We start from the raw sequence: 25,917 nt of genomic DNA on the forward strand, positions 1-25,917 counted from the left end.
AATCAACGATTTGCTTCTGAAATTCCGACGTCCTTAAATTCATTAAATTCAGCTCTACTCAACATCCAAAATGGCCAGGAGGTAAGTCCTATGATACTTTTTTCTCTTTACTTACTAGTCAGATTTATTTCACTATAGCTATAGGTATGTATACAGTTGCATTTACAGCTAGCTATTTACAGTACTTGCTCGCTAAGAATAATTTAGGGATTATACAACCAACTCGCAGACGAATTTCTCATTACAAATATGGCAAGCTATTCCTCCTGTCCACGAAAATGCTTATTTGCTACTTTCCTTGATGGGCATCAGTTGTCCAGTGTTTCCATCGGTTTTGATCTCAATAACCTCTAGTTTTTCCACGCTTACTTTTGTGGTCTCACGGCTTTTCTTTTCCGCATCCTTAGTCTCTCTTAGATTTTGCAATTTATCCTCCTCTTCACTGCTTTCTGGAGCTGTTGGCCCCACTTCAAAATCAATCTCTGGACTTGGTTGTGGTGTGGAGGACACAACAATGGGTTTTAGGACATAGGATTGGGTATCCTGGGTGCTCGTAGGTGCCATTAAAGTTGTGGGTGCTGTTTGATCGAAGGTATCATAGGTCCCACGTTCAGATATATCATCTATCTCATCATCGATAAGAAGATTCCTTTCCGAGCTTTGCTCATAAACTTGAGCATTGATTCCACTACCATGCTTGGGTTCTGGCTTGTGGTTTTTAGGTAGCGCAGGAGTGGATGGAGCTTCAACTGGTTTCTCTGCCTGCTGAGTGGCCTTGCGTTGCTTCTCCAGGCGCATCTTTTCCTCCATTTCTTGGAACTTCATAGCCAAGTACCTTCGATAAATAACAAATTAGTTAATGATTACTCTCAAAGATCTTGTATTATCTTACTTATCCACAATTGGTCCATTGTAGTCCTCGGGAAACTTGGGATTAAAGGGCAGTATGTACTTGTAAAGTCGTTCGTTGAGCACATAAAGCTGGGCGGTAGTCGAACATTTGACATTGAACCACCAATCACAGGTCAAAGCAATCTATAAAACATATGATATTTGCATATCTAAAAGGCTTTTTAAAATCTCTAAATTACCTGACTGAATATCGTTCCATTCGGACAAAGAAAAGATGCCTTTCCTCCATTGAGATCACAGTAATGCCACACTTGGCAGTTTGGTCTCCGGATCGCCAAAGAATCCCTTATACCGCTGTTTAGTACACTCAAAACTGGTTTGAGGGATCTCCGCATAATTGGGATAGTCGATGCCAGCTCTTCCAGTACTTGGTCCTGGATGTTTATCTAATAAAATTTTAAAATTAAGCAAGAAAAGATTTATAATTTGAAATCCACTAACTTGGTCCCTTGGGTTTTACATCCTCCGACTGCGAATGATGCTCCTCTTCGCTACCCGTATTGTAATCGTAATCCTGGGAACTGGGCTTGTGCTCTTCGTGATGCTGCGGAGGATTAGCCACAATGGTTTGCGTTTGCTTTAAGTTTTGTAATATGCGAATCAACGTTTTTATGGAGTTGTCGATGTTGTCGGGTGTTAGAGTTTGTGGTAGATGATTGCTGGCTTGAAGCTTATGAAGGATTTCCGCAAGCGATGATGTACGAATATCTGGTAACTGATCCTGATCCTCTGGTATATAAGCTGGTGTTAATGGAGGTCGCTCATGGGCGTATTTGTAAACGGGTTTTAGTTTTATGGGTGTTACCGTGGATGGTTCTCTGTTCGGTAACTCTGGAATCTGGGCACTGTTGGGTTTTCCAGAAACATAAACATATTTCGGCGTAATCTCAACTGTGTGACTTGAAGTTGGTGGACCCGCTGGTGAGGGTGTGGTCACGTAAATGGGACGCCTTGTGGCCTTGTAACTATGCACTGGCTGCAATCGAAGTGTGGGCTGTTGATTGTAGAGAATGGGAGGACGAGGGGTGGAAATTTCTGGATGCATTTGTGGCGCAGGCTGGTGTTCAATATGTGGCGCTGTCGTGGTAACCAGAATGTATGCATGCTGCGGTGGTTGTGGCGCCGAAGGACGCTCATGCTGCGAATGATGCTGGTCTTCATCCAATGATTGCCTGGGCCCATCTATCAGATAGTCAATAAACTGGGGTGGTGCTGGGGAACTAAAAATGTTTGGGGTTAGGCAACTAGTTAAGATAATAGAATAGAAGTATTGTGACTTCGCATCCTTGAAAAAAGCTTACTGATTTTTGTATATAGTACCATTATGTAAAGACAATCTCGGTTCCCTTCACCAAGCTAATGACTTACCCCAGTGGCTCATCCTTGGCAAACTCTTGACGCGGCTGCTGTGCCTGCGTCTCCGTCTGCAGTTGTGACTGGGAGTGCGACTGCTCTTGGACGTGAGCCATGAGGGCGCGCAGTGGGATGTGCAGCACCTGTTGGCCAGCAGTCGCATCCGGTCTTACATACAGGCCATCATACTTGTTTGGCGTATGATGGGTCTTAGTCTGGGGATGATGAGGATGCAGATGGGTGTGTTGTGGATGGTGGCTACCGGCTAGTGTATTGCTTTGTGCCGGCACCACCGGATGTGAAAAGTCGTAATGCAGTTGCTGCTGCTGCTGCAGATGCTGATGTTTTTGGTGTTTCATACGCTGTTGTAAGTAAAGCACATATTTCTCCTGGGGCGTCATATGCTGATGCTGTTGCTGATGAGGATGATGATGGCCAACACTAGTTGTGGGCGGGGCCATGTTGAAGTAACTTTCGTATTTACTAACATGCCCGAATGCCGGCGGTTTTTGATGTATTATCAATGCGTTTTTAGAGGATGTGGTGGCGGTGGTAACTGCACTCGAATCGGGAACGGAGATGGAAGCGTAGCCCAAGCTGTGGGAGGGTCATCATGCAAAGCGGTTTTGGATTAGGTTCTAGGCTAAAATGTCATGATACTTTTGATTTCTTAGAGGGAGAATTTATCTTCAAGTAACACCTGTATTTTGAATTTTCTGTCCTTACTTTCGATATACCTTAATCATTTCCAAATGCCAATTGAATTCTTGGAAAATTTAACCATAAGTTAAAGAGCAAATAATTCAATTAATGAAATCGGAAAACAAGTGTGAAATATGTTAAATTCTGGTATGGTGGTTGTAAAAACCTCCGCTGTTTGGCGTTGTGTTTTTCCATTTCCCAAACCACTTTTAACAACGGTTGTATGACAGATTTTTGACCTGAGCCCGCTGGCGATTTATGACATGAATTTGCAATTTGACAATTACTACAAGAGCCTGTGAAGAGGTACAAACATACATGACCCCACTGGTCGGTCACAGTTCGATTCCCAACCCATTTTTGCCCACTGGCAGTGCCTTCTGCTGTACATCGAACGGCAATTGGAGTCGCAATCTCGTTGTCGTCATGGATCTTACGTCACCAATTTGCAACAGTTGCAAAGATGTTGACGACGTGGAAGACCGGATTCAAGAGTTGGAGAAGAGCGGACGGAGCCGGAGATTGGACTGGATTGGGTCCGGTGTGCACATTTAATGCAATTGATTTTTCTGCCCAAGGGCATTGCATGCAACACAGCATCCGTCTCAGACGGAATCTCAGAATCAGTTCAATGCGTGCGGCTTAAGTCGAAATATTTTAAAGTTTTTTGGTTGCAAATTCGAGTTTAAAGTTAATGTTATAAACCTGCAATAACTTATGTATCTTAAATGGTCTTCCATTTTTCAACAATAACTATTTTATTAACTTTAAAACTAAAATGCTGTAAAATTAGAGAATGAAAAGATAATTGCTTTGGTGTCTTATGAGAAGTTATTAGAGGCACAAATGACATGAATCTGGTTTAGAGGCAGCAAAATTGGCAACATTTTTAATTTGTATTCTACATGCGATATTGCAACAGCTGGCGGAGCAGCTCACGAGATATTAGTGGGCGTGGCTGTGAGAATTGCCTATCAAGCGAATGGTTTTGGCTACTCCATGAGATCGGAGCTTGACTTACATTTGAGCTATCGCATTGGAGTGGGATTTTTTCCGCCTTTAAGATTCACACGTGACAAGATATCTTACCTTGGATTGTTTTGCACTTGCTGGTGTTGCTGATGTTCCTCCACTGCCTCCTCTTGGACACCATGATTTTCCGGCTGCTGCTGATGGTGCTCCTCAACCTTCTCTTCTTTTTGCACCTCCAACTCCTCATCAGATGACGATGATGATGGTGATGGCTGTTGTTCGGCTGAGGCAACTACACCGACTGCATAATCCGTAACGATTTGTGTTTGATGGGAATTTTTATAGACAATTTCTGGCTGCTTCAGGTTGCTTTGGATGTTGTTGTAATTGATGGTATTGGAGGAGTCCGGCTTGCTGCTCACTGGCGTATAAATAATGGGTATAAACTGTCCCGGCAATGTGTTCTGCGCTGTAAATGGCGTTAAATTGATTTTTGATTGTTTGCCACGTTGGCGTTGCGACTGGGATGATGCCACCAAGCCCGGTGATAGTATCTCAAATTGTTGTGGTTGTTGTTGTTGCTGGTGATGCAGTAGGAGATGATGCTGCTGTGGTTGCTGCTGCACTTGCTCCTTGGGCGATGGCGGTAGCGGCGGAAAATGCTGCACAGTCTTGTGCTGCACGAGTGTAAATTATGAATTACGTGATTATTTATGCTTATGCTTATTTATGATCTATGTATATACGTTCCTAAGTTTATTTATCATGTTATGAAATGATATACCCTTTCAGGGGAAATTTAGTGTAATTTAAATACTTGCCTTGTGCGTCGGGTTCAATGGTTTATAGGCAATATAAGTGGAGCCACCGGAATCGCTTATAGCCTGCTGCTCTTTCACATGACCAGGTGGTGGATGTGGGGCTCCATGTGGATGCTGATGCTGATGGCCTCCAATAGCCAGAGAGTGGTATACCTCAGCTGCTCCGGACTGATAATGCGGTACTGGTGGTGGATGCGGTGGTCCATGGTGATGAGGATGGTGCTTCTGTTGCGGCATGTAGGCCAACGGCACTGGTATCCTTCCTGGCAGCGGTGCCTGCAGCTGTGCCCCTCCAGCCGATGACGAGTGCTTGCTGGCATACTGCTGATTGATGGGCAACTCGGGGGCGGGCAGATAGAAGGCCATGTAGGGTATCAGTCGTCGACTACGCTCCGAGGCACTCAGTTCGGAATCGCTGTTGCTATTGCTGTTGTTGTTGTGGGTGCCTCGAGAGTTTCTGTTGATTTGAGAGGGTTGGGGAACAGAGCCAGTGGATTGGCTGAAGGGAATCAGGATGGCAACTGTAAGAGAAATGTATTTTAGTTTTATAATTTAACAAAAAAACAAAGTCTTAAATTTATTAGCTATTTTTACTATTATATAAAGACTAGGAATTTAGAATATTACTTCAGTTTTGGTTTGGTTTTTCGCTAGAGGGACTCATATCCAATTTTATATTCAAAGTCTTGAGTTTCTATTTGCTCAAATGGCTTTAGGGACCACTTAAATTAGTTGGTTTTCCATTAACTAATTGCTTCAATGGCTTCTTAAACCATTTTTGTTATATAATAAAGTAATAAACTAAAAATAATGTTACAGTTTAGACACTTTCTTATAAAAATGGCAAAACCCAAGTAGACTGTGTTTGCTCGTTCAAAATACACATTCAACACGAATCATAGAAGGTTTTGCAATTACTTTTTATATATCTTTCACTTCTCATAACGTTTGTAGCTTTTGTCAAAATTTCTGGATTCGATTTTAGAAATATAAATACTCAAAGTGGCAAAAAATTTAAGTTTGTGAAATCAACCAACTTAAGGGTAAATATGACCATCAATTAAAACAAAATCATTTACTGATGGTATTACCAAACTATATAGTTGGTAATACTTGGACCATTACACTACACGCGAGCCGAGAACTTCATAAACATGTCCAAGCATACCTCCAGCAGTGGGAGCCGTCAGCTAAGTGCTCGCAACTCGGATGTAGATGCCTTGGCACAGAGGGGCTATAATGTGGGACACAAGATCGGTGAAGGATCGTATGCCACGGTTATTACAGCCGGCTATGCCGATGATGCTGGACATGGTGTACATTTGGCCTGTAAGATTATTGACAAGGCCAAGGCACCCACTGATTTTGTCAATAAGTTCTTTCCGCGTGAACTGGAGATTCTCACCAAGATCGATCATACCAACATTATACAGATCCATAGCATCCTGCAACGTGGTCCCAAGATCTTCATCTTTATGCGGTATGCGGAGAATGGGGATTTACTGTCGCACATCAAGAAATCCGGTCCCATCGATGAGAAACAGTCAAAGATCTGGTTCTTGCAGATGTCCAAGGCATTGAAGTATCTGCACAATTTGGACATCGCCCATCGGGATCTCAAGTGCGAGAATATCCTGCTCTCCAAGAGGCTTAATATTAAACTGGCTGACTTTGGTTTCGCTCGCTATTGTCGGGACGCCAATGGTCAGGAGCTGAAATCTGAGACATACTGCGGATCTGCTGCCTATGCTGCACCGGAAGTTGTTTGCGGAAGACCCTATGATCCAAAATTAGCAGACGCTTGGTCCCTTGGCGTCATCTTGTTCATCATGATGAATGCCAAAATGCCTTTCGATGACGCTAACTTGACCAAATTGCTAGAGGATCAACGCAATCGCAAGTTTGCCTTCCGCCGGAAGCTGCAGGAATTGATTTCAGCCCAAGCCAAGGCTACGGTTTCGGTGCTGCTTGAGCCGGAGGCCAGTGCTCGCTGGAATCTCCGTGAGATTCTTAACTGCGCCTGGCTGCGTTCCTGTGAGGATTCGCAACAAGGCCCCTAAAATGGCTGGAAGACTGGATTTTCCGGTGGTTCCTGAGGAACCTCAAAGGAACCACCCCTAACTCTGTGAGTCGAACGACAGATCGAAGAGCGTGTTGATTTCACAGAAATTCAGAAATTCACTGGTATTTTTCAGATAGAGCTATCTTCTATCTGAAACACATCATCCATATTTATATTTTGTATGGTATTAATAAAAAATGAAAGATAAATTAATGAAGATAAATTACCATTTAAAAATTATTTCAAAAAAGTTATATGAAGAAAGAAATTTCTTCTGTAACTAATTTCTGTACAAACATTTAAGATGACATCCAAGATTTAAACTTCAAACTAGTTTTTTCCTTTTCTATCTATAATATTAAAAGACATTCATTTCATTCAATCCTCTAGTCGATATTGTGCAATAAGTGCAAACCTTACAATTAAACGACTTGGATTGGGGCAGAAGAAACCCAGAGTCAACGGAGCTTAACCACAGAAACCAAGCGGCGCTGTCATAACCGTAAAAGAAAAACTATTATAAAATAGCATTAGGTAAATTTTCAAACAAATTTTTCTTGCATCTTTCCCCACTGCATATGGCCAATAGCAGTTTATTTATCGTGTGCATTGTTGGCCACACTCTCCGCTTCTGTTGGCCGTGTTTAGTGAGCCGTGGCAGAGTCGGCAGAGGCACAAAATGAGCCTCCATGGGGTGGAGACACACACCGCTCTAGACGACAGTGAAAAGAAAGACGTCAGTGATGCGCCACTGATTGTGGAATGGAGTGTATTTTAAAACTTTATTAATATTTAATAATTAGGCTGGTATTTTAGTAGAAGGAGTGTAAGAGACCTCAAATTTTTAATCGTTAAAATTCACAAATCTTAAAATTTAAAGTTGAGCCCTTCTTGGCTCAAATTAAGGCCAAAATCTTTAAACAACAACGTTTAAAGTTTACCTAAAAGTCATGCATTACCTCACAAACTAGTCACTAAATACCACAAATTTAATTATGTCAAATGGCCTTTGGCTTATTATAATAAGACGGCCAATTAATCAAAATGATTTATAATTTAAGGAAATTTGATTTCATTAAACACATTTTAAGTAATTATTTCGCTTTTCCTCTCCTTACTAAACTCTCAGTAGATCAGAAATTACCAAATTTCAAACACAAATTCATTCAGATTAATTATGTCAAAGAATTTTTTTTTTTAGAAAGGAGACAAACTCCGTCTAAACTCATCAAAATGTGTTATAATTTGGGGAGAATTAATTTCGGGTTAGTCTTGTTTAAGCCGTGCCATGTGACCAATCATTGTGGAACATAAGTAATTGTGTGATTTGCTCGTTTCGCCATTCCTGGTTTTGGATTTGGCCTGGCCTAGCCTGGCCTGGCGTAGCATTCAATCGTGTGTCCTGTGCGGCATGTGTTGCAAGTTGCCATGCCGACCAGCAATCTGCAGACTTTGGGAGTCGGGCCCCACGACAGTCGGCAGTCTCACAATAAGTGTCCGAAAGTTCGAGCCAAATCAGAGCTGTGGGGCAGATAATTTGCATTGGAGAGCGGGCCAGGCCAGGCTTAAGTGGCAACTTAGATGCAAGAAAGGTCTTGTTGTTGCATGTGTGACACCAGAAATGGGGAGTAAAGTGTGTGCTGCACTGTACAGTGTTACCACCCACTGCAGTGTTGGGGATTATATTTTAAACTTGAATGGGAATTATCTTTACAAAGTTCTAAGTTTTAGAAATTCTAAAATATTTACTTGAAAAATTATAAATTTAATGTGTTTTTTAACATATTAAAAAATGGTTGCAACATTCTTGTATTTCAACTATAAAAAAACTGTTTTAACTTTCACATCCCTAAACTTAAATATGACCCCAAAATGTCGGTCTTTATTTGATCTTTTTCAGTATGTCATAGCTTGGTTCGTTTGGCAGTTTGTTGTTTTCTTTATTGCCGGAGTAGAGTTTTCATTTTACGACTCTTTTTCATGTGTTTGGCCAGGTTTCAGTCTCCTCTACACCGTACACCTGTGCGTATGCGTAATGCAATTTTGCATTAATTAATATAAGTTGTCTGTGTTGCTGCTTGCATCGCCGCCTGCGGGGCACTAAAATGTTTTGCGATGGCTCATCTGCCATCTGGCTGTGGCCAATATCCAGCCGAGAGTCTCGCTCCCAAGTGGCTCGTATGGAATTAATTTTGGGGCAACGTGTCAGATTTATGCTGTTGTCTTTGTCTGTCGTCGTCCCCCCCTTCGGAAGCTTCTGGCTTATTAGATCTGCCTTCCAACTTCCGGCGCTGTTGTGATAAATCCTTTGAAAAATGTTGTATTTCCCTCTCTCATATATTGCTAATAATTTTCTTTGGATATTTGGCTTTGGGATTTGCAATAGAATCAAGCCGTAAATGGAATTGCCAATCATAAGCTGAGGGTATGAGTTTTGGTTAAAATTTGGATTTATTTTTGGTTAGTTTGTTTTCAAAAAAACTACTGTTTAAAGGAAAACTTATAATCTTTTATAATCTTTTACATATTTGCGAACTTCAAGAACATTTTCTTGACTTAAGCCCATCAATCTTTGGTACTGACTTGCATGTGGTTATATAATTAAAGAGACTATAAAAAGTTATGACAGACGCCTTGCTGTTTTTTATGCTTGCTCTACAATCGAACTTCTTATTTTTTCTGCTGAACATTACTCAATGCAAAAAAGTTTCCCAGGCTGGCTAATATAATTGTTTGTTTCTTTAACAACATTTTGAGATGGCAAAAAATCACGCAATGTTAATAGAAAAGTAGAAAAAGAAGGAGGAAGTGGCTAGCCTAAATAAACTTGTCATGGCCAATGGCACACCCAAGCGAATGCTTTTTCAATTACAATATAAACACGGAGGGGAGTTGGTGCTGTGGAAATGTTGAAAATGCAATTAGTCGGCCACGAAAACAAATAAACGCAGGCAGGCAAAAGTTTGAGAATGATTTCTGATGGAGAGAAATGGTTAGGAGACCCCTCAGGGGATTCGACTTGTTATCGTTGTCATTTGGATGCCACACTCACTCTCTCCCGGTTTTTGGACATTTGAACCCGTGGGTTTTTAGCTGTTTTGTCCAGTTGTCAGTTGGTTTATGGCCAAAACACATTAAGCGAACCGCATAAAAACATTTTAGCCGCAGTCACAGTCGCTGTTTTTGGATGCCTCCACCACCCTCTCAGCTGAAATTCTAGTTCAAATCGAGAGAAGCGTTCCCCAAAAATGTTCGTGGTCAAAATCAGAGAGATGCGGAGTATACAGATATACAGATACAGATACTGATCAGGCCATATTTGCCAAGCACTTTTGCATGTATTTTGCATAAAATTTGCAAATGATTTGTTGAGCGCTTCTTATTTTGTGCAATTTTGATGCGATTTCTGGCGGGTATGGGTATAGAGATAATGGGTATGGTGAGTGGAGAGATGGTGGTGGCATACAGGTGGACCAGACATGGAGTACTCACCTGTTTGGGTTAATTCACTCGGCCCGGAGCCAAACATTTCACGCTTTTTTGACATTTCTGGCGCATAATTTGATTAGATTTCGATACGACAATCGAATTGTTTTGGTCACTCGGTTTTCAGTGGGAAAGGTGGTAAATGGGTGGTTTAACGTTTTTGGAGTGCTACTGCTGCTGCTGCTGCTGCCTGTCCATTGGTGGATTGTTTTCTAATTTGATTTGATTTGATTTTGGGCCAGTGTTTTGTGGCCACCCACCGGTATGTGCATCGCTCAAATGCAATTAAATGCAAATTTATTGCGTAAATATTTACTTGAGCGTGAATGAATTTTAATTTTGTCATCGGCTCGACCATTTCCACTTAACCATTTCGCCTGCCACCCATTTCTAATTTTTCGTTCGCTTTTGTTTTGAAATGCTTTTGGCCAACAAACGCATCATCATTATCAACATCACCATCATTATCATCATCATCAGCTGCCTGAGGTTAGCGAATTGTGCACGATGCTAACTGATTTGCCTGGATGGGATACCCTGGATCCGATTATTGTGCCACTCAGCCTAGCCAGCGAGTCAAAAATTATAATGACCAAAACGATACCAATAGCGCCTTTGGCCATTTATGGTCCAAATTGTAAAGTCGCCCATGTAAGCCATAAACTAAAACTATAAACTCCACATCTGTGTAAAGCAGGCATTATACACGAGTCGGCGGCGGGTCCAAGAAGTCAAGCTCAAATTGCTGGCTGTCCAAAACACAAAGGCACACGGCGGCCTCAGATTTGCCTTCACTTACATTTTTGGCCAGAAGACAAATTATAGAGGCCGTAAAATGCAATAAACCAATCGAACCATTTCGGGTGGTCCAAATATTAGCCAACTAAAGTGCGAACTAAATTGCTACTTCTGTTTTTTTATGGAAACTACTTGCTTAGTGACCTGCTATTGTTTAATAATACTACAAATTTGTTAATTATCTAGTAAATTTGCGGAAATAAAGATGCAGGTTGTAGCTGTAAACCTAGATTTGGTCTTTAGAAAGATAAACTAACAACGTGATTCTTAAGTTTCGGAGTAGAAAAAGGAACTAAGGTCAAGCTAACTATGAATCTCGTTGTCCTTAACTCCCATATATAATCGATTAAAAAACTGATTTTATTTTGGTTTAAGTTAATTCAAACTAAGTGAAATGTTAACTTCATTCTAGCCACACCAATCGTGAGTAATTCGCCATTTGCTGCCGTTCACACCCAAAAATTTGAGACTTTTTTTAACTGCCCACACTGGTTAATGTCTTTAGTTATATTATTTATATCTTATTGTTTCTGTTTAGGCACGACCTTTAAGCTGCATTCTACTGCCAATCGCTGAGAACTTGTCTAATCCATATATCAAATGCAATGTGCCGATCGAATTAACTTTTAGCCAGAACCAAACATCCGCTTTGGGGCAAAACTGTAACTTGATCTGGGCAATGGCTTTTACAACTTGGTAATAATAAAATAATACAAAAATTTGCAACTTTTTTGTTGAGTTTATATTGTTATTTTCCAAACGTTTTCCGCTCGTCGTCGGTGACGACGACAATTGCAATAGAAACAGAAAAGTGAATGGGTTTTCCTTCCCATTCCTCCCAAGCGGCTATCGCGGTACGTTTGCAAATGTCGCAATCTGGCACTGGCACCCATTATAAGCATTTGAACTGTGTTTGTTGACGTTTTGCGGACAGCAAAGTAAGAAAAAAAAAAAAAATTAACCGCCCATTAAATAAACATGGAAAAACACAAGCCTCAGTGACACCCGTTTACGTCTTAGTTTTTGCATCAAATCAAACTGCGTTCATCAAAGTCAAAATTGTCAACTGAATTGCAGAATTGATTTTACCCAATCAGCAAATCAAAGAGATTTGCATTTTAACTCTGTCATGAGAAACTAAGTTTTAAGCTAACTTTAGTTAGTATTTTGTCAATTATTTAATATATTTATTTTTTAAACATTCAACTTCTGAGATAGTAAAATCAGAAAAATACCTTTCAATCTACCAGTTTTCTGCAATTTATATAAGCCTTTTCTTAGCTCTTTCCGCTGTAATTCAGAAATGCACTTCCTTAGCTCTTAACATCTCAAAAAAAGCAGAAATAGTCGCCATGACTAAGGTTAATCCTCCCACTATCCGTTACCAATTTATATTCAACATTTTAGTTTGAATCTCCTTTTTGCCATTCACCTCCACTTGAGTTTCAGACGTCCAGCGATCCATGGAAATGTTTTTTTTTTTTTTTTTTGGCAAAGTAATTGTTATCATTGGCCGACCGTTAATTGTATGGAAATGGAAAATGATTGTTACACTTTCTGCCTGCATTTAGTTAACAAAATTTGCAAACTCACTCCACCTACTCCATCGGTCAGTTGCATCTCATTATAAAACTTACTCGTACATTTCACGGCCAGGTTGGCAACATAAAAAAGCTCTGCAAAAAAAAATGCTTCCTCATTGGCAAAATGTGTTTCCTCAAATGGGAATTGTAAATGTATGTAATTTGTTTTTTCCTTTTACTGGCATTAACTTTATTACCTTCGGCGTTTACCATTTGGACTTGGACTTAATTTTATTGATTATGTTAATCGTTTGATTTTATAAAATCAAAGAAAAAGGTTTGACCAACAGGTGGGTGTATTTATTGGTTCATTTCGAAAAAACTGTAATTAACATAAACAAGAACATTTCAGATAAAGATTTTCATTGTCTATTTACGAGTTAGGTTAAGTGTGTTAAGCAATTTATTCGGATCCGCTTGAAAGTATAAAGTTTTATGATTAGATCTTTATGGATTGCTGAACAAAGAATGAGAGTAATGATTTTTAATGTTGGTTTTTCATATAACTTTGAAGAAATCTTATAACAAATATTACATAAAATCATTATTTTTATTAAATTTATCTAACTTTATAGCCCCAAGGCTGCCCAAAATGGAGGTAATAAATTTGTCTCTCACACATTCTCCAGACAATCACATTGCCTCTGGTTTTCCTTGTTTTTCTGATGACCCAAACGTTTAACCCCAACCGTCGTCTAGTTAGAAAAATCAAATGCCCACATCCCACTGTGGTCCACGGGGCGTATGAAGCACGATTCGAATGGCGTTTACGGCTTGACCCGGCGACAATCGTTACAGATCCCAAATAATTTATGAAGGCTTTCCCAAAAAAAACAATCGCAAATAGTTAATAGGTTCTGGCCTCACTAAGCTAATTCTGTAATGAACTTCTTATGAAACAATGCAGAAATATATCCAATGTTTGCCATTGAAAAATTATTACGCAAATTAAATGTAATTTATTTGTGCATGCAACAAAGTAAAAGCTAAAACAAACAAATGGCTCGAAAGAGATTGTTATCACTCGCAGTTCAGCCAAGCCAGGCAAAACAGATTTAAATATAATTCACTTACAACAAACAAAAGCCGCGAACAAAACTCATAAAAAACAGAAATGGAAAAACGGTAACATTGCATAAATTAAACAACGGACGACTGCGACTGCACAACTTCAATTTAGTGTTTTATGGCTATGGTTTTGATCGATTTGCAGCGCTATAGAAATCAAGAGATCGAGATCTATATTTCCATGGTATGAAATTGATCGGAACGGCAAGGTCATCCAGCTGCCAATGGCTGCCAAATGTGGGTCCGCCACTCGCAGATTGCTAACAGATCCGCCAGCGATTCCTCAAAAAATATTAATTTAATCTTTCAGAATTGCTGAGAGTAAGAACTTAGATAGTTCTTGTCGATGAATTTTAGATACTCTTACTCTTTGTGACTAACAAAATGGAAAATAATAGTAAGAGTTTTTAGAAAGAATTTTCTAAGATCTTTGGTTCATACTATAAATGTTACATTTTTTAAAGTTACTTCGCAAGTAATAAAAATAAAGGTTTGCTTTTCGAACTATCGTTGATAATAGCTACAAACCCGACAAACACCATAACTATAACACTCTTAGCAAAGCTAATAAAAATTGTGGTTTCAAAAGCAATAAAACTCTGATGATTTGTGGTTAGGTTGTTCTCATAGAACACGGTCAAATACTATCCATAGAAGGCGGAAATTGGGTGCTGAGGTTGTTCGAATCAAAAGCATTGAGAACATGACGAGGCCGTTGCCACAGCGATTACTAAATGGCAATTAATCCCGACCCACAGACAGAATTAATCGGTAACTACTAGAATTAGTTAGTTGCCATTGTGGTTTCTGCGTTGTCGTGTTGTACTGTGTTGATAGAAACCACTGCAAATCGGTTAAGAAATATATATAGGGGGAAAAAAACAAAGAAATCTTGTTAATTAGACCGTCGTTAGTCACGTTTCTGGGTTTCTTTTTAGGAGGCCCTGCTGGGTTGGGCTGGCTGACTGACTGACCAATGAAAATCTATAACTAATATGGTCCCAGTTGAAAAACATTTGAATGTCATAATCTATGGCACGAATTTGTAAGAGCGTGCTTAAACAAAGGTAAACATTGATGGGTGATTATTACAAAAACAGGAAAGGGAACTATATTTTAACAAGAGAAACTAATAAGTAAGATGAATGGGTAATTACATATTGGTTTTCCTAGAAATTCTGAATAACCATTAAAAACTTATGGAAATCTTTACAATAGTTTGTAATTTTTGTATAAATTAACCAATCAGTGAACTCGTTCCATGAGGTTAAATCGTTGACTTTAATTAACTTCTGAAAATTCTTTCTAAATATGTTTTTAAACCCTATTAAAACCCCATTAATAAGTAAACAGCGTACAAAACCAGTCAAAATATAAGTAAACAAAATTCGCATAATTAGCATTTATCAAAATCATCTAGAAAAAAAACTAGACAAGCGATTAAGCTGCCTAATTTTTAGTCAGGGTTAAATCAGGAAGCTACTAATGCCACTTATGTCGGGGATTCCCTTGGTTATCAATTTCAAAAAACATTTTTCAACTGTGCGTGAGTTATTTAAAGAACTCGCAAGTGCTCTGTGACCTCTGACCCAAAACGGTCAAGGGGAATGCCAATGACCATCACGAAAAATGGCTAACAAAAGGAAACGTCATAAACTGACCCTGTGCACTTTTGCCCTGTGAAAAACTTAAAAATCTCCCACAGACATTGGAGTAAGATGGAATTTTTGGCTGACTCACAGACAGACCATAAATAGTAGTTACCAAAAATTTGACAACATTCTTTTTTTTTTTAGCCTTCTATGCGAAGCAGTTTAATTAATTACTCTAACATTCAGGTGCAGTTTATATAACATTTGAGACCTAACCATTTTTGGTAGGTTTTTGCGTTCTTTGGGTTGCCAAATATCGTTTTTTTTTTTGGCTGGCTAAACTATGGCTCATGCCAAGCGATTGTTGTCTCAACTAGCCAAATTAATTGGCTTAATTTGGAAGCTTAGCTTGGCTGGTAGACTGATTTTTTTCTTAGGTGTTAACAATCGTGTTTGCATGTTGGTTTATTGCCAAACAACCAAAACATTTTTTTTAGAACTTAAATGGGTGGCCAGTCACCTAGTTAAACAAAAAGCGAATGAGTGAGAGAGAAAAACGCTTGGCTAATCCCGTAATCCAAACATAATAATTAGCTTATCCGTGCAGCAACCTTCAACTTCATCAATTAGTTGATAAATATACACTGGCCAGTGGCCAGTTTTAATTGCAGTTAATTAATGTAAATGTTGGTAACTTTACAGCACGATAATCACTCCATTCCAAAGCGATTTTATTAATTATAAGGCAGTGTTTCTTATAGGGAAATACAGAGAGATCATAATTTGAGTTAAAGGCCAGTGAAAGAGGTCAGATGGGGTTTGATTTGACCCTAATTGGGTTAATGAAAAACCCGTCGGGGAGTCAAAACAAATATTTGAGTAAAAGTGGCCATAAATTATCACCCGCTAAGCAACCGCACGATCAGCCTTGACTATCTTGGTTGACAAATGAGTAACATTAGCAAATTAGTGACTACGAAAGATTAATTACTGCCATATAAATCTAAGAGTTAGTCGAACCACTAATCATTGAGTATTAATATCAGAGTAGCAACCTGAAACTATTAGGTTAAACTAGATCAGATTCTCATTTGTTCTACTTTGACTTGGTTTTCTTTTTGTATTTTCTGTCAGTTTGACATCGTCTGCGAAATATGGGTTAATCTTGTAACAAAATTGGTTTTCTTTCGTGCAATATTTTTGCGATATATATCTCTATATCTCTATATCTTGATATAACAGTTGGCGTGTCCAATTGGTCGTGTGCAATGCAACGGAAAATGTAATTGAAAATTGCCACAACACCTTGATTTGATTTGATTTTCCTGCTCAGTTTAAGACTTTAAATTTGTATTGGTAATGTGATGATTCAATGTATGATTTAGTCTTGTTTCTTAGGAATAGGGGAATCACAGGGTATTTACTTTTCGATATATTAGTTTTAAATGGGACTTAAGATATTTTAAGGTTGTCGTTGAGTTTCTGTAAGTCATTTCCTCTATTTAAAGTTGGCTGGTTTGGCTTGTTTATGTTTTCCTTGAATATTAACAGATTTTTTTGATTGATTCACGCCTTATTTAGATTTTAAATCTATTGATTATAAAATAATATATTTTAGCCTTCCTTTTTAATTAACTTTTAAAAGGGAGAGAAAGATTTGCTGGTAAAAGTATTTGTCTAAACGATTAATATTAATTAAAAACCCCATAAATAATTTGCAGATACAAAATTTCTGCACTTTATGACCTAATAAAATTCAAATGCAAACCTTTTAAATCCACCAAGGAAAACCACATTCACTGAACCGATGAGTGAAAGAAAATTCCCGTTTGATTGAGCCTACTTAAATTCCCTGTGATCACCGTCATTACATCAATGGAATACCGACTTCAGCAGGCTAACTTTTAACCAATTAACCTGTTCCATCTTCAATTCGCATCTCGAATCAAGTGATGTTCGCTTATTGTATATAATTTATTTGCAATAAGTCAAGCGATTTCAGTTATGCAGCTATTTTGACCAATCAACAAGGCAACAAGTGCGAGACGGGTTCGGTTTCAGTTAGCCAGTTAGCCATATTTGTCAACCCTGTGATTTAACTTGGCTCTAATCCAAGTAATTTCATCTATGCAGGTGGAGTAGCATTTTAAAAGTCATGGGGTTTTATTTTAACACGCGCCAATTGGTCCCACAAATATTTTTGTTTCAGCTGCCTGTTGAAACTTTCACTATGGTGGGCCAACGCATAGTTCATACATCTATCACTTGCTTGGTAATTAGACCACTAATTAAAGCCCAAATGCCAACACTTCTTGGCCCAAAAAGCTGGGTGGCACACAATTTTACTAAGGCGAACCGAGACTTTAACCAGAAACAACAATACCCAAATTATGTCATGCTGTCAACTGTCATCAGGTGAATGAAAAATGTATATAAGCATCTCAAGACGGCGGCTTGGTTGATTTTAATACTCTGTAGAAAGGGTATATATAACTTATGGATGAGCTAGAGTTTTTTCTGTGGTAAAAGGTTGAAAAAATAAGATACAAAATTGAGCAATTCAAATGGGAATTGCATATGAAAGAACTTAGAATAGGTTATGGAATATTGATATTTACTTTAATGTTTTTATAGTAATAACATTTCTTTGTAAAGAATAAATTTATAGAATTTCATGCTAGATTCTTTTTAAAGGGTACTTAGTTCCTTCGCCTTACCCAAACTCAACTACGTTCCTCGTTTAAGTTACGCACGAGACCATCGTTATTGCACTTAGTATATCGGCAATTTCTGAGTTGGCTATAGGCTCAGTTACAGTTACAACCGCCGACAATAACAATGGAATGTCTCTTACCAAATGCGGCATTTTGTTGGCATTACACATCATCTACTGCCATGCCACCCCGCCTTTACTCCACTTCTTCACTTGCCTCGTTTTAATAATCATGGAAAACATTGTGTCTCATGTGTTGACATTTTTCATTTAAGACTTTATTTGGCCAAAAGGCTTCGTGGTGTTGTTGCCAAAAAATAATAATAATAAATGCAAGAGGGTAAAGTAAGGGGTAGGGTAGGCATATAATAATAACAAAATGCGTGTAATAACCGAAAAATATTCACACAGTTTACACCTAAAGCCAGGGGTTTTTCTTTCTACTCCATGCTGGCTTTATTCAAGGCATCTGCTCATGCAATTTTTTCTTATTCACTTCTTATTATTTTTGTGGCTTTTGCTTTTAGCCCAGTTTTTACGGTCGTGTGAGGTAATGTCTGTCTAGTCAATGTTTTGGTTATGATTCAATGTGCCACATTGCAGTGATTTAATTTGAAAATGTTGTTAAAAAAAAAAATTCATAGCACTTCCATGGATTCATAAAAATTGATAGTCAAATTTATAGATTTAAAAAATCCATATTTGGTGGCTTGGCAAAAACTACTTTCAAATTCGTTTTAAATGGTAAAACTTCCTTAAAGAACTCTTTTTTATGGTTATGAGTTTTTAAAGTCTATATGAGTTTGAATATATAAATAAATTGATTTTGGTTGTTAGGCCGACTTCCTAAACGAAATCAGTTTAAAATTATAATTTTTATTGGTTTTTAACTAACTTTCTTAGTAAGGCTTCTTACATTTTTTTATTGAATTACAATTAAGTTATCTTTTTACACATCTATATTAGTTTAAGTGCTATTAAATACGCATTTGTTTTGATTTTATTACATTTTTAAATGTAAAGCTAGTCTTGAAAATATATTTTTAATGTTTTACTGCAGAAAAAGCTGTTACTTAAACTTAAAAAATATCTTTATCTCTACAAACTTTTCCATTACTTCAAAATCTTTTGTGCGTAATGAATTTTTCCTTAATTTTAAAGCCAGCCAAGCGCTTAATTTTCCCCTGAAGTAAATTATTTGTTTTTGGTTTTCCTTATGCAATTTTCATTTGCGAATTCACTTTGGAGGTAAAATTGTAACACATGAACTTCTCTTTGTTTGTTAATTAGAGAGCGAAACAAATGAGTTTTGAATATATGCTCTGTTTGACTTTCAAATTTTGTCATTAGTCGAGATGAGACAATCAAAACATAATGACCCAAAGATATCAAACTTAAATTAAAAACACATTCTTATTACCGGTTTCTTTATTTTTCTCTCTTTTGTTTGATTGGCCGACCCCCGCAAGATGACAAAAGCCAGAAACGGGACCGTCCAAATATTGGTTAGAGGGAGAGAGAGAGAGAGATCTATAAATCAATTAAGTTATTATCGAAGGCGTCGAACAAGGCGTTGGGCTTGTTTTAGTTTTTTTTTTTGTATTTTTGCTGTGGGAAATTTGCATTCGACAGAGCATAGTAAGTAGTAAGTCTTCCGCCTGTGGAAAGGCAAGGCACTTGACTTGCAGTTCGCTTCTCGGACAAGTTGATAACTATTCGGCATGGTGGGATTGTGTAAATTTGCCAACGGCCATAAAACAATCAAATCCATTGGGTGAAAAGTGGATGAGAGACTTTCAGAGCAAGAAAATGTACAAGAAATGCAAATCCAAATGAAAATGGCAAGCAAGAAAGGAGGAGGCTTTAGGTTTCAAATACTCTTGAGATACAGCTAGAGATTAATTTACAATCTTAAGGATTAATATAGAAGAGTTTTCATTTCAAACTAAGGACTCAAAGTGATTGAATTTTGATAGAAATTGATATTAAATATTAAGAATTATTCATATTATTATATTCATTATTTACTTAACCCAAAGATTTATATTTCATAAATATGTTTGCTTGCCTTTAAATTGTTAGTAATTTTAGTTTTCCCCAAACATCTTTGTCAGCTTCAAAAAGGAATGCCACCCCTTGATAGAGTATAATGAAAAGTAACCAAGGTAATTCAAATGAAAGCAAATCTGTGGGCTGGAACTGCTACAGCCTGGACAGATTTCGATGGGGACTTTGAGGAAAATCTTTTGCAACCACCACACCAGCTCTCTCGGACATCGCGTAATTGCGAAACGACGGCCCCGAGGACATTGGCGCTGCGGAGTTTCTTTGTGGCTGCAGCTCAAATGAGTTTTTTTTTTCTTTCTTTTTGCATATTGCAAATGCAAAATTTTTCCTTAATTAAATCCGATCAATCGCGGCCAATCAGGAAGCGAGTGGTGGAAGCGTGTGGTGGCGCTGGCCACTTGGAAAAGCCAGACAACATTGAACTTGAATATTGCTGAGGCCACTTTGGCTGCGTAAAAGTTGTGCAACTTGTTGTTGGCCAGTTTAAAAGCATTAAAGACATGATTGCAACATATCTGTCTGCGGACAGCTTTGCTTTTATTTTCATTTAGTTTACTTATTTTTTTTTTCTGTAGTTGCTGCTGTGTTGCAAATCCTGTTTTTGGTCAAGGCGCTCCAAAATAATTGGGTTAAATCGCATTTAGGGACCGAATAGTACGTGTCATGTCCGGCTGAAGCCAAAAGTAAGCTTTAGTTGTTTGGACAAAAGTGAGAAACTTTTGTATGGTAAAAAAAAGAAAACACGTTTAGTTTGGTATACTAAAAAATAGCTTTAAAAGCAGTAGCAGTTAGGATTATTCTGCAAACATTTTTTTATTTCATAAATATTTTTGATCGTTTTAAACTCAACCACTTGGTTTCTCAACGCATTCGCCCACAGCAAAGTAGGAGTAAGCTAAAATCAGAATTAAACTTACGTTAAAAAAGAACTTTCTGTTATTTTTTTAATCCTAAACTTACGCCTCTCATTGGTGCAAATATAGTTTCGCATTTCACACTCATTACTAAAAGTTATGTACTCCTCCTGAAAGATTTGTGCACAGACCGGATCGTAGACATCCGGACAGACCTTAGTGCACATTGGCTTGCAGATTTCCTTAGTGGTCTCAATCAGATCTGTTTTTCCACTGTTTTTTCGGGCACACTGCTCCACCTTCAGCAAACAGCTATTGTGAAAGACATGGCAACGTTCGTCTGCCACGGCCCAAACCAACTGTTTCTCATCCGAGCATCGGTACTGCACATTGCAACGGAAAAGGTCACCTTGGTTTTGGGCTTGGGTGCATCCCAAATAAGTTAGCAGGAAGGCTAAGGCCAAGGTCACAGTCAGTCTGCTGCTGCCGTGCATCTCATTCGCTGATTATTAGTATGGAAACTGAGGTTCTCGAATCCGCGTCTGTGAATATTTATACGATTCACACTGAGTGTTGTTGCTTTAACCGGCTTAGGAGTTTATAGGGTTTTTGGACCCCCCTTTGAATTTGTAGAGAACTGTGATTAATGGAAAAACTATGACAGATTCGTATGTTCTTTTAGAATGTTGCTTTAAATTATGTTTACTTAAGAACAACAATTTTGTCATTATGCCTAAAAAACTGCGTAGAAACTAAAAATAAAGTACAAGATAAATTTTAAACTACAGTGAGCTTATAAATTAATAATTTTCTATACTGAATAGTAAATATAGTAATCAAATTGTGTTTCAGAATTAAGCAAACTTTTAAAAACAGAGCACAACTTTAAGATAAAAAGTACAAAGTTAAAAAATGCAACGGCTCTAGAGTGTTAAAAAGTCTTTATTGTTATTATTCATATTGTTTAACTATTATTAATTGCCAACAAAATGAATTGCAGCTTAAAACCAGCTCATTGTATAGCGTAGCGCAAATCAGATATTTTTTTATAGCCGGTAATTGAGATATAAGATAATCAAAAGCTCTCTGACTTGCTAAATATTCTTGGAAATATTCACAAATATTAGCTTAAAACTGAGCTTTATATTTATACATTTAAGTGAATGCTATCTGCGCCGATCTGTAGTTGACAAATTGGTTAGGAATAGGTTATTGTACTGATTCTGTTGTTTATTTTAGAAAAGTCCCCGTGTAGAATTTTTAAAACTATTTAATAATATATCCGGGTGACTTTGTGCCTTTAGAAATGGAAATTTGTATAATATTTTTCGTAAAAAATAAGTAGTTAAATGGGATTAGAAATAAAACGATTTTGTTAAACCCAAAAATTTAGTTTGCTTTCATGTACGTTGAGAAAACATAAACCAAAATCAGAAAAATTAAATAAATGAACTGATATTTATTAAAAATTCTTTAAATATTAAGTGTAGTAAAGAAAAATTACCTTTATAAAGAGTTTATGATTTGCATTTTAGGTTTATTATCTGATCTTCAGAAGTCACATATCTTAAATTAACGAGTGTTAAACATTCAAGTAGCTTCACTTGCCACTCGAAAGTGGTTCGAAATAGATCAATCTCAGAGGCCACGAAGCGCAGCACTGGCTGCTTTCTATCCGTTTGACCATCTTATTATGTCAATTATCCAATTGCTAATAAAGTCCACGTACGGCGCTGACCCGCGGTTGTGGATCACCGATCAGTGAAATGTAAGTAAACGGCGAAATGAGAAGCGAAACGAGAAATTCGCGTTGAAATCATTTCAGAGTCATTGACACACACAATGTCCGCCAACTTGTGGTTTTTTTCTTTTCTTTTTTTTATTGTTTTTTTCGGCAAACATTTTACTTTTTCTTTTCACGCCCCAAACTCCCCCTCTTTTGTTTCTGTTTTCCTACCCATGTGGAAGTGAAAAATCTTGTTTTCCTTAACATATATATATATATAGTTACTATGTGCAGCTGTTGGTTGTCTCTGCCCCAAAGAAAATTTATGGACCTTCAAATTGTGGGTCTGCAACTATTAAGCACCGCAGAAAGTTGACAAAACTGGCAAATTATGTAAAATGTAAACTTTTCGTTGTGGCTATTAGTGAACTTGGGTCGAATTTGGGTGTTAAATGAATGACTGTGATGACTGTAATTGGTTTTTCTTTTTTGCAAGTTGCTCATTTTTAAGGAAGTTATTATTATAATTGCTATGGGAAGTGTGTGTGTGCTGCTTTCTAGTAAATTTGTTTCTCATCATCCTCAGGCGTATTAGGTAGGTAGTTTGGAATATTTTCGGACGAACTTTGGTCGCTCCAGGTATTTTTTACATGGATGCAGCATTTGGAATTCCGAAACATCTGCCCAAACTCCCACGAAGTCAGTGCGCCAGACAAATGCACAAATTCCTTGCTCCCGCGATGGGAAATTGCATTTTCCAGTGCAAATGCCGCGCACTCGATGTGGAGCACGTTTACCTCAACTTTGGCCCATGGCTACGGCTTCAACTATGAATCAAACCCATCCCTCCCCCTAGTAATTCGTATTCCCAACTCTCTGTTGGTCTGTCTGGATGGAGTCCAGTTTAGATATCCACTTGGCGCTGTAATGCACCGTCACCGAATGCCGCCGTCGTCAATGTTGATGGCGATAATAATTTGTATGCCATTCCATCAATACGAGGCTTTCCATAGATTACTCTATCGTTTGGACAGTGGAATTGTCATTTTTATGTCGTTATTAATTGATTTATAATCAACAATACAAGGATTAATGTTTAACCATGACACAAGGTGATTGTTATTATCAGATGTGGCTTTATTGCTGGGAGAGTTTAAAGTAATTTTTATAATAGGAAAATTTTCCTGCTACATTTTAGTTATGAAAATAGATGATTTAACTTCTTTTAGGAAATATTTAAGATGAAATGAATAATCAGATAACAATTTATTTTAAATTAAATTTTTAAATTGCAATTTTAAGTACACCCCCTATGTATTATTTAGTGCCTATAAAAAGTAGAGTAAGTTCCCCAATCATTATAAAAACATAATTAAGCTCAAGCTAGGTTTAATGTTAACAAATATCATAAAACCAGTGTCCACTGTGCGGATTATCCGGAGCCAGAGTCTGGCAGACATGGATGAATCCACGGATGGATCCACCGCTTCGCGTACTTTCGCTACGATACACAAATATACATAAAACGCAACTTTGCGCACGTATTTGGGATTTCGGACGGTGTCGCATCCAAGGTATTTAAACTTCATTTTCATATTGTCAACGGCAATTGATGGTCAAAGCCCGGCAGTGAAATGGCCTGACAGTTTGTAAAGCAATGCATTTTTGCAGTACCTGGCAGTTTGAGGGGGAGTTAAGCGATAGATATAGGAATTGCATAAGCTGTAAGATATCATTTTTTTTTGTTTTGGCAGGCTAACATAAAACGACATTGTTAGTAGTGCGACATAAACGACCTTGCTCCCGTTCAGTCACCCAATCAACAAAAATAAAAGTAACAAAAACGAAATGGGACCAACAAACTGGTTTCTATCGATTCTAACTAAGTTTGGTTTAGTGGTAAAACCGGGTAATTTAAAGATCTGCACTTACCAAATGCCAATGGCAGAAGCCAGTCACTCAATCTTCCCTTGGGGATCCGCATTTTATTCCTCTTGATTCTTCTCACACTTTGAATTATTTAATTTACTTTCTCGTATTCCAGTTTGGTTTATGGCTTAGTAAAGCATATTTGTTAAGCAACTGAAAGTATTTTACACACGGTCAAACACACACCATTAATTAATTGAGTTTATTATCGGAAAACAACCACAAAAAAACAAACACTATTTGCATAGGAAATATTTTGAATATATAGTTCTAGGAAAGGGGCGTTGTCTTCTTATCTTAAGAATGCATAAATTAGTTTGCTTGACAAAGAAAAGAATGCTTTTTGTTTTGAAAACATTTTGTATTTATTTTTATTGTTCAATAATCTGAAGAGGTTTTTGAGTGGGGGAAACCTGTCTAAAAAGTTTTTGGAAAAGGTTTTCTTTTATTTTAAAGTGAAATCTTTGAGATTTTCGCTAAGCCTCTATAAACATACTTTTCTTTGTGTTTACTGTGCAATATTTTCTACAGCCTAAGCAGATCTCAATATACTCATTTGATTTGCAATAAAAACTTAAGATCTATAACTCTCTTTCACTCTGGCGAAGAAATTGGGACATAGATCTAGATACATTCGAGAGGGTCATTTGTTTTGTTTGCGGTCACAATGAAGCTCATTCGACTTGTTCTACTTCACTTTTCATAAATTTCACAATTTATTTTTTGTCATTTTACACCAAAATGCAAATTTTTTTGTTTATAAGAATTATAATTTCGGGTTTTTTTAAAGGCAACTTTCACATGTCGAAAATATTTAACAAACACCCAGCGGGCTTTTAATGGTAACTAATATTGACAGTTCATAATTTAAGCGATTTGTCTTTGTGGGTTTTTTTTGGTGGGTTTTGGCGAGTTTAAAAGAAAATCAAATATGTTTTTATGATTTGTGACAAACAAACCGAAAAAATGGTTAGAGAAAAAAGCGATGCGAAGAGGTCGGAGCGCGCGAATTCGTTTTTTATACACGGCGCATGCGCAGCGTTCAAATTGAAACTGAATGTGGTTTGGCGGCTGCGCGTTTGTTTATTTGATCGCTGGCGCCGCACTGCTTGCATTTAATGTGTTTTTTTTGCACTGCTTGCTTTGGTTTCTCTCTTTTTTTCCTTATGCTTACTCTTTTTTCGTAATAAATTTACTCTTTTTTTCTCAGGGGTTTTTGTGTGACCACAAGTCGCGTGCTTTGTGACTCACAATGATGATGGAGGGAATTTTTCAAAGC

At 37.7% G+C, this 25,917-nt stretch overlaps 4 protein-coding genes across 4 annotated transcripts in view; 2 read left to right on the forward strand and 2 right to left on the reverse strand.

Annotated features, from left to right (window-relative positions):
* LOC108116806 overlaps positions 1 to 25,917 on the forward strand; it is a 56,872-nt gene that overhangs the window by 1,521 nt on the left and 29,434 nt on the right. The window contains 1 exon segment of the mRNA XM_017228853.2: positions 1 to 81. Coding sequence (XP_017084342.2) covers positions 1 to 81 — 81 coding nt within the window.
* Positions 36 to 25,686, reverse strand: LOC108116886. Its single transcript, XM_017228985.2, is given in 10 exon segments — positions 36 to 835; positions 893 to 1,035; positions 1,092 to 1,172; positions 1,174 to 1,298; positions 1,354 to 2,132; positions 2,281 to 2,862; positions 4,057 to 4,616; positions 4,761 to 5,281; positions 24,642 to 24,791; positions 25,598 to 25,686. Coding segments are annotated over 9 exon segments (3,396 nt in total). The 5' UTR covers positions 24,694 to 24,791; positions 25,598 to 25,686; the 3' UTR covers positions 36 to 282.
* Positions 5,682 to 7,035, forward strand: LOC108116887 (testis-specific serine/threonine-protein kinase 1). Its single transcript, XM_017228987.2, has 2 exons — positions 5,682 to 5,803; positions 5,864 to 7,035. The coding sequence occupies exon 2, from the start codon at positions 5,915 to 5,917 to the stop codon at positions 6,818 to 6,820; it is 906 nt and encodes a 301-aa protein (XP_017084476.1). The 5' UTR covers positions 5,682 to 5,803; positions 5,864 to 5,914; the 3' UTR covers positions 6,821 to 7,035.
* Positions 20,880 to 21,506, reverse strand: LOC108116889. Its single transcript, XM_017228990.2, has 2 exons — positions 21,090 to 21,506; positions 20,880 to 21,024 (listed from the first exon to the last, which is right to left on the reverse strand). Exons 1-2 carry the CDS (start codon positions 21,475 to 21,477, stop codon positions 20,975 to 20,977), a joined length of 438 nt encoding a protein of 145 aa, XP_017084479.1. The 5' UTR covers positions 21,478 to 21,506; the 3' UTR covers positions 20,880 to 20,974.

Source organism: Drosophila eugracilis, unplaced genomic scaffold, assembly GCF_018153835.1.
Source record: "Drosophila eugracilis isolate 14026-0451.02 unplaced genomic scaffold, ASM1815383v1 contig_415, whole genome shotgun sequence".
Taxonomy (NCBI): domain Eukaryota; kingdom Metazoa; phylum Arthropoda; class Insecta; order Diptera; family Drosophilidae; genus Drosophila; species Drosophila eugracilis.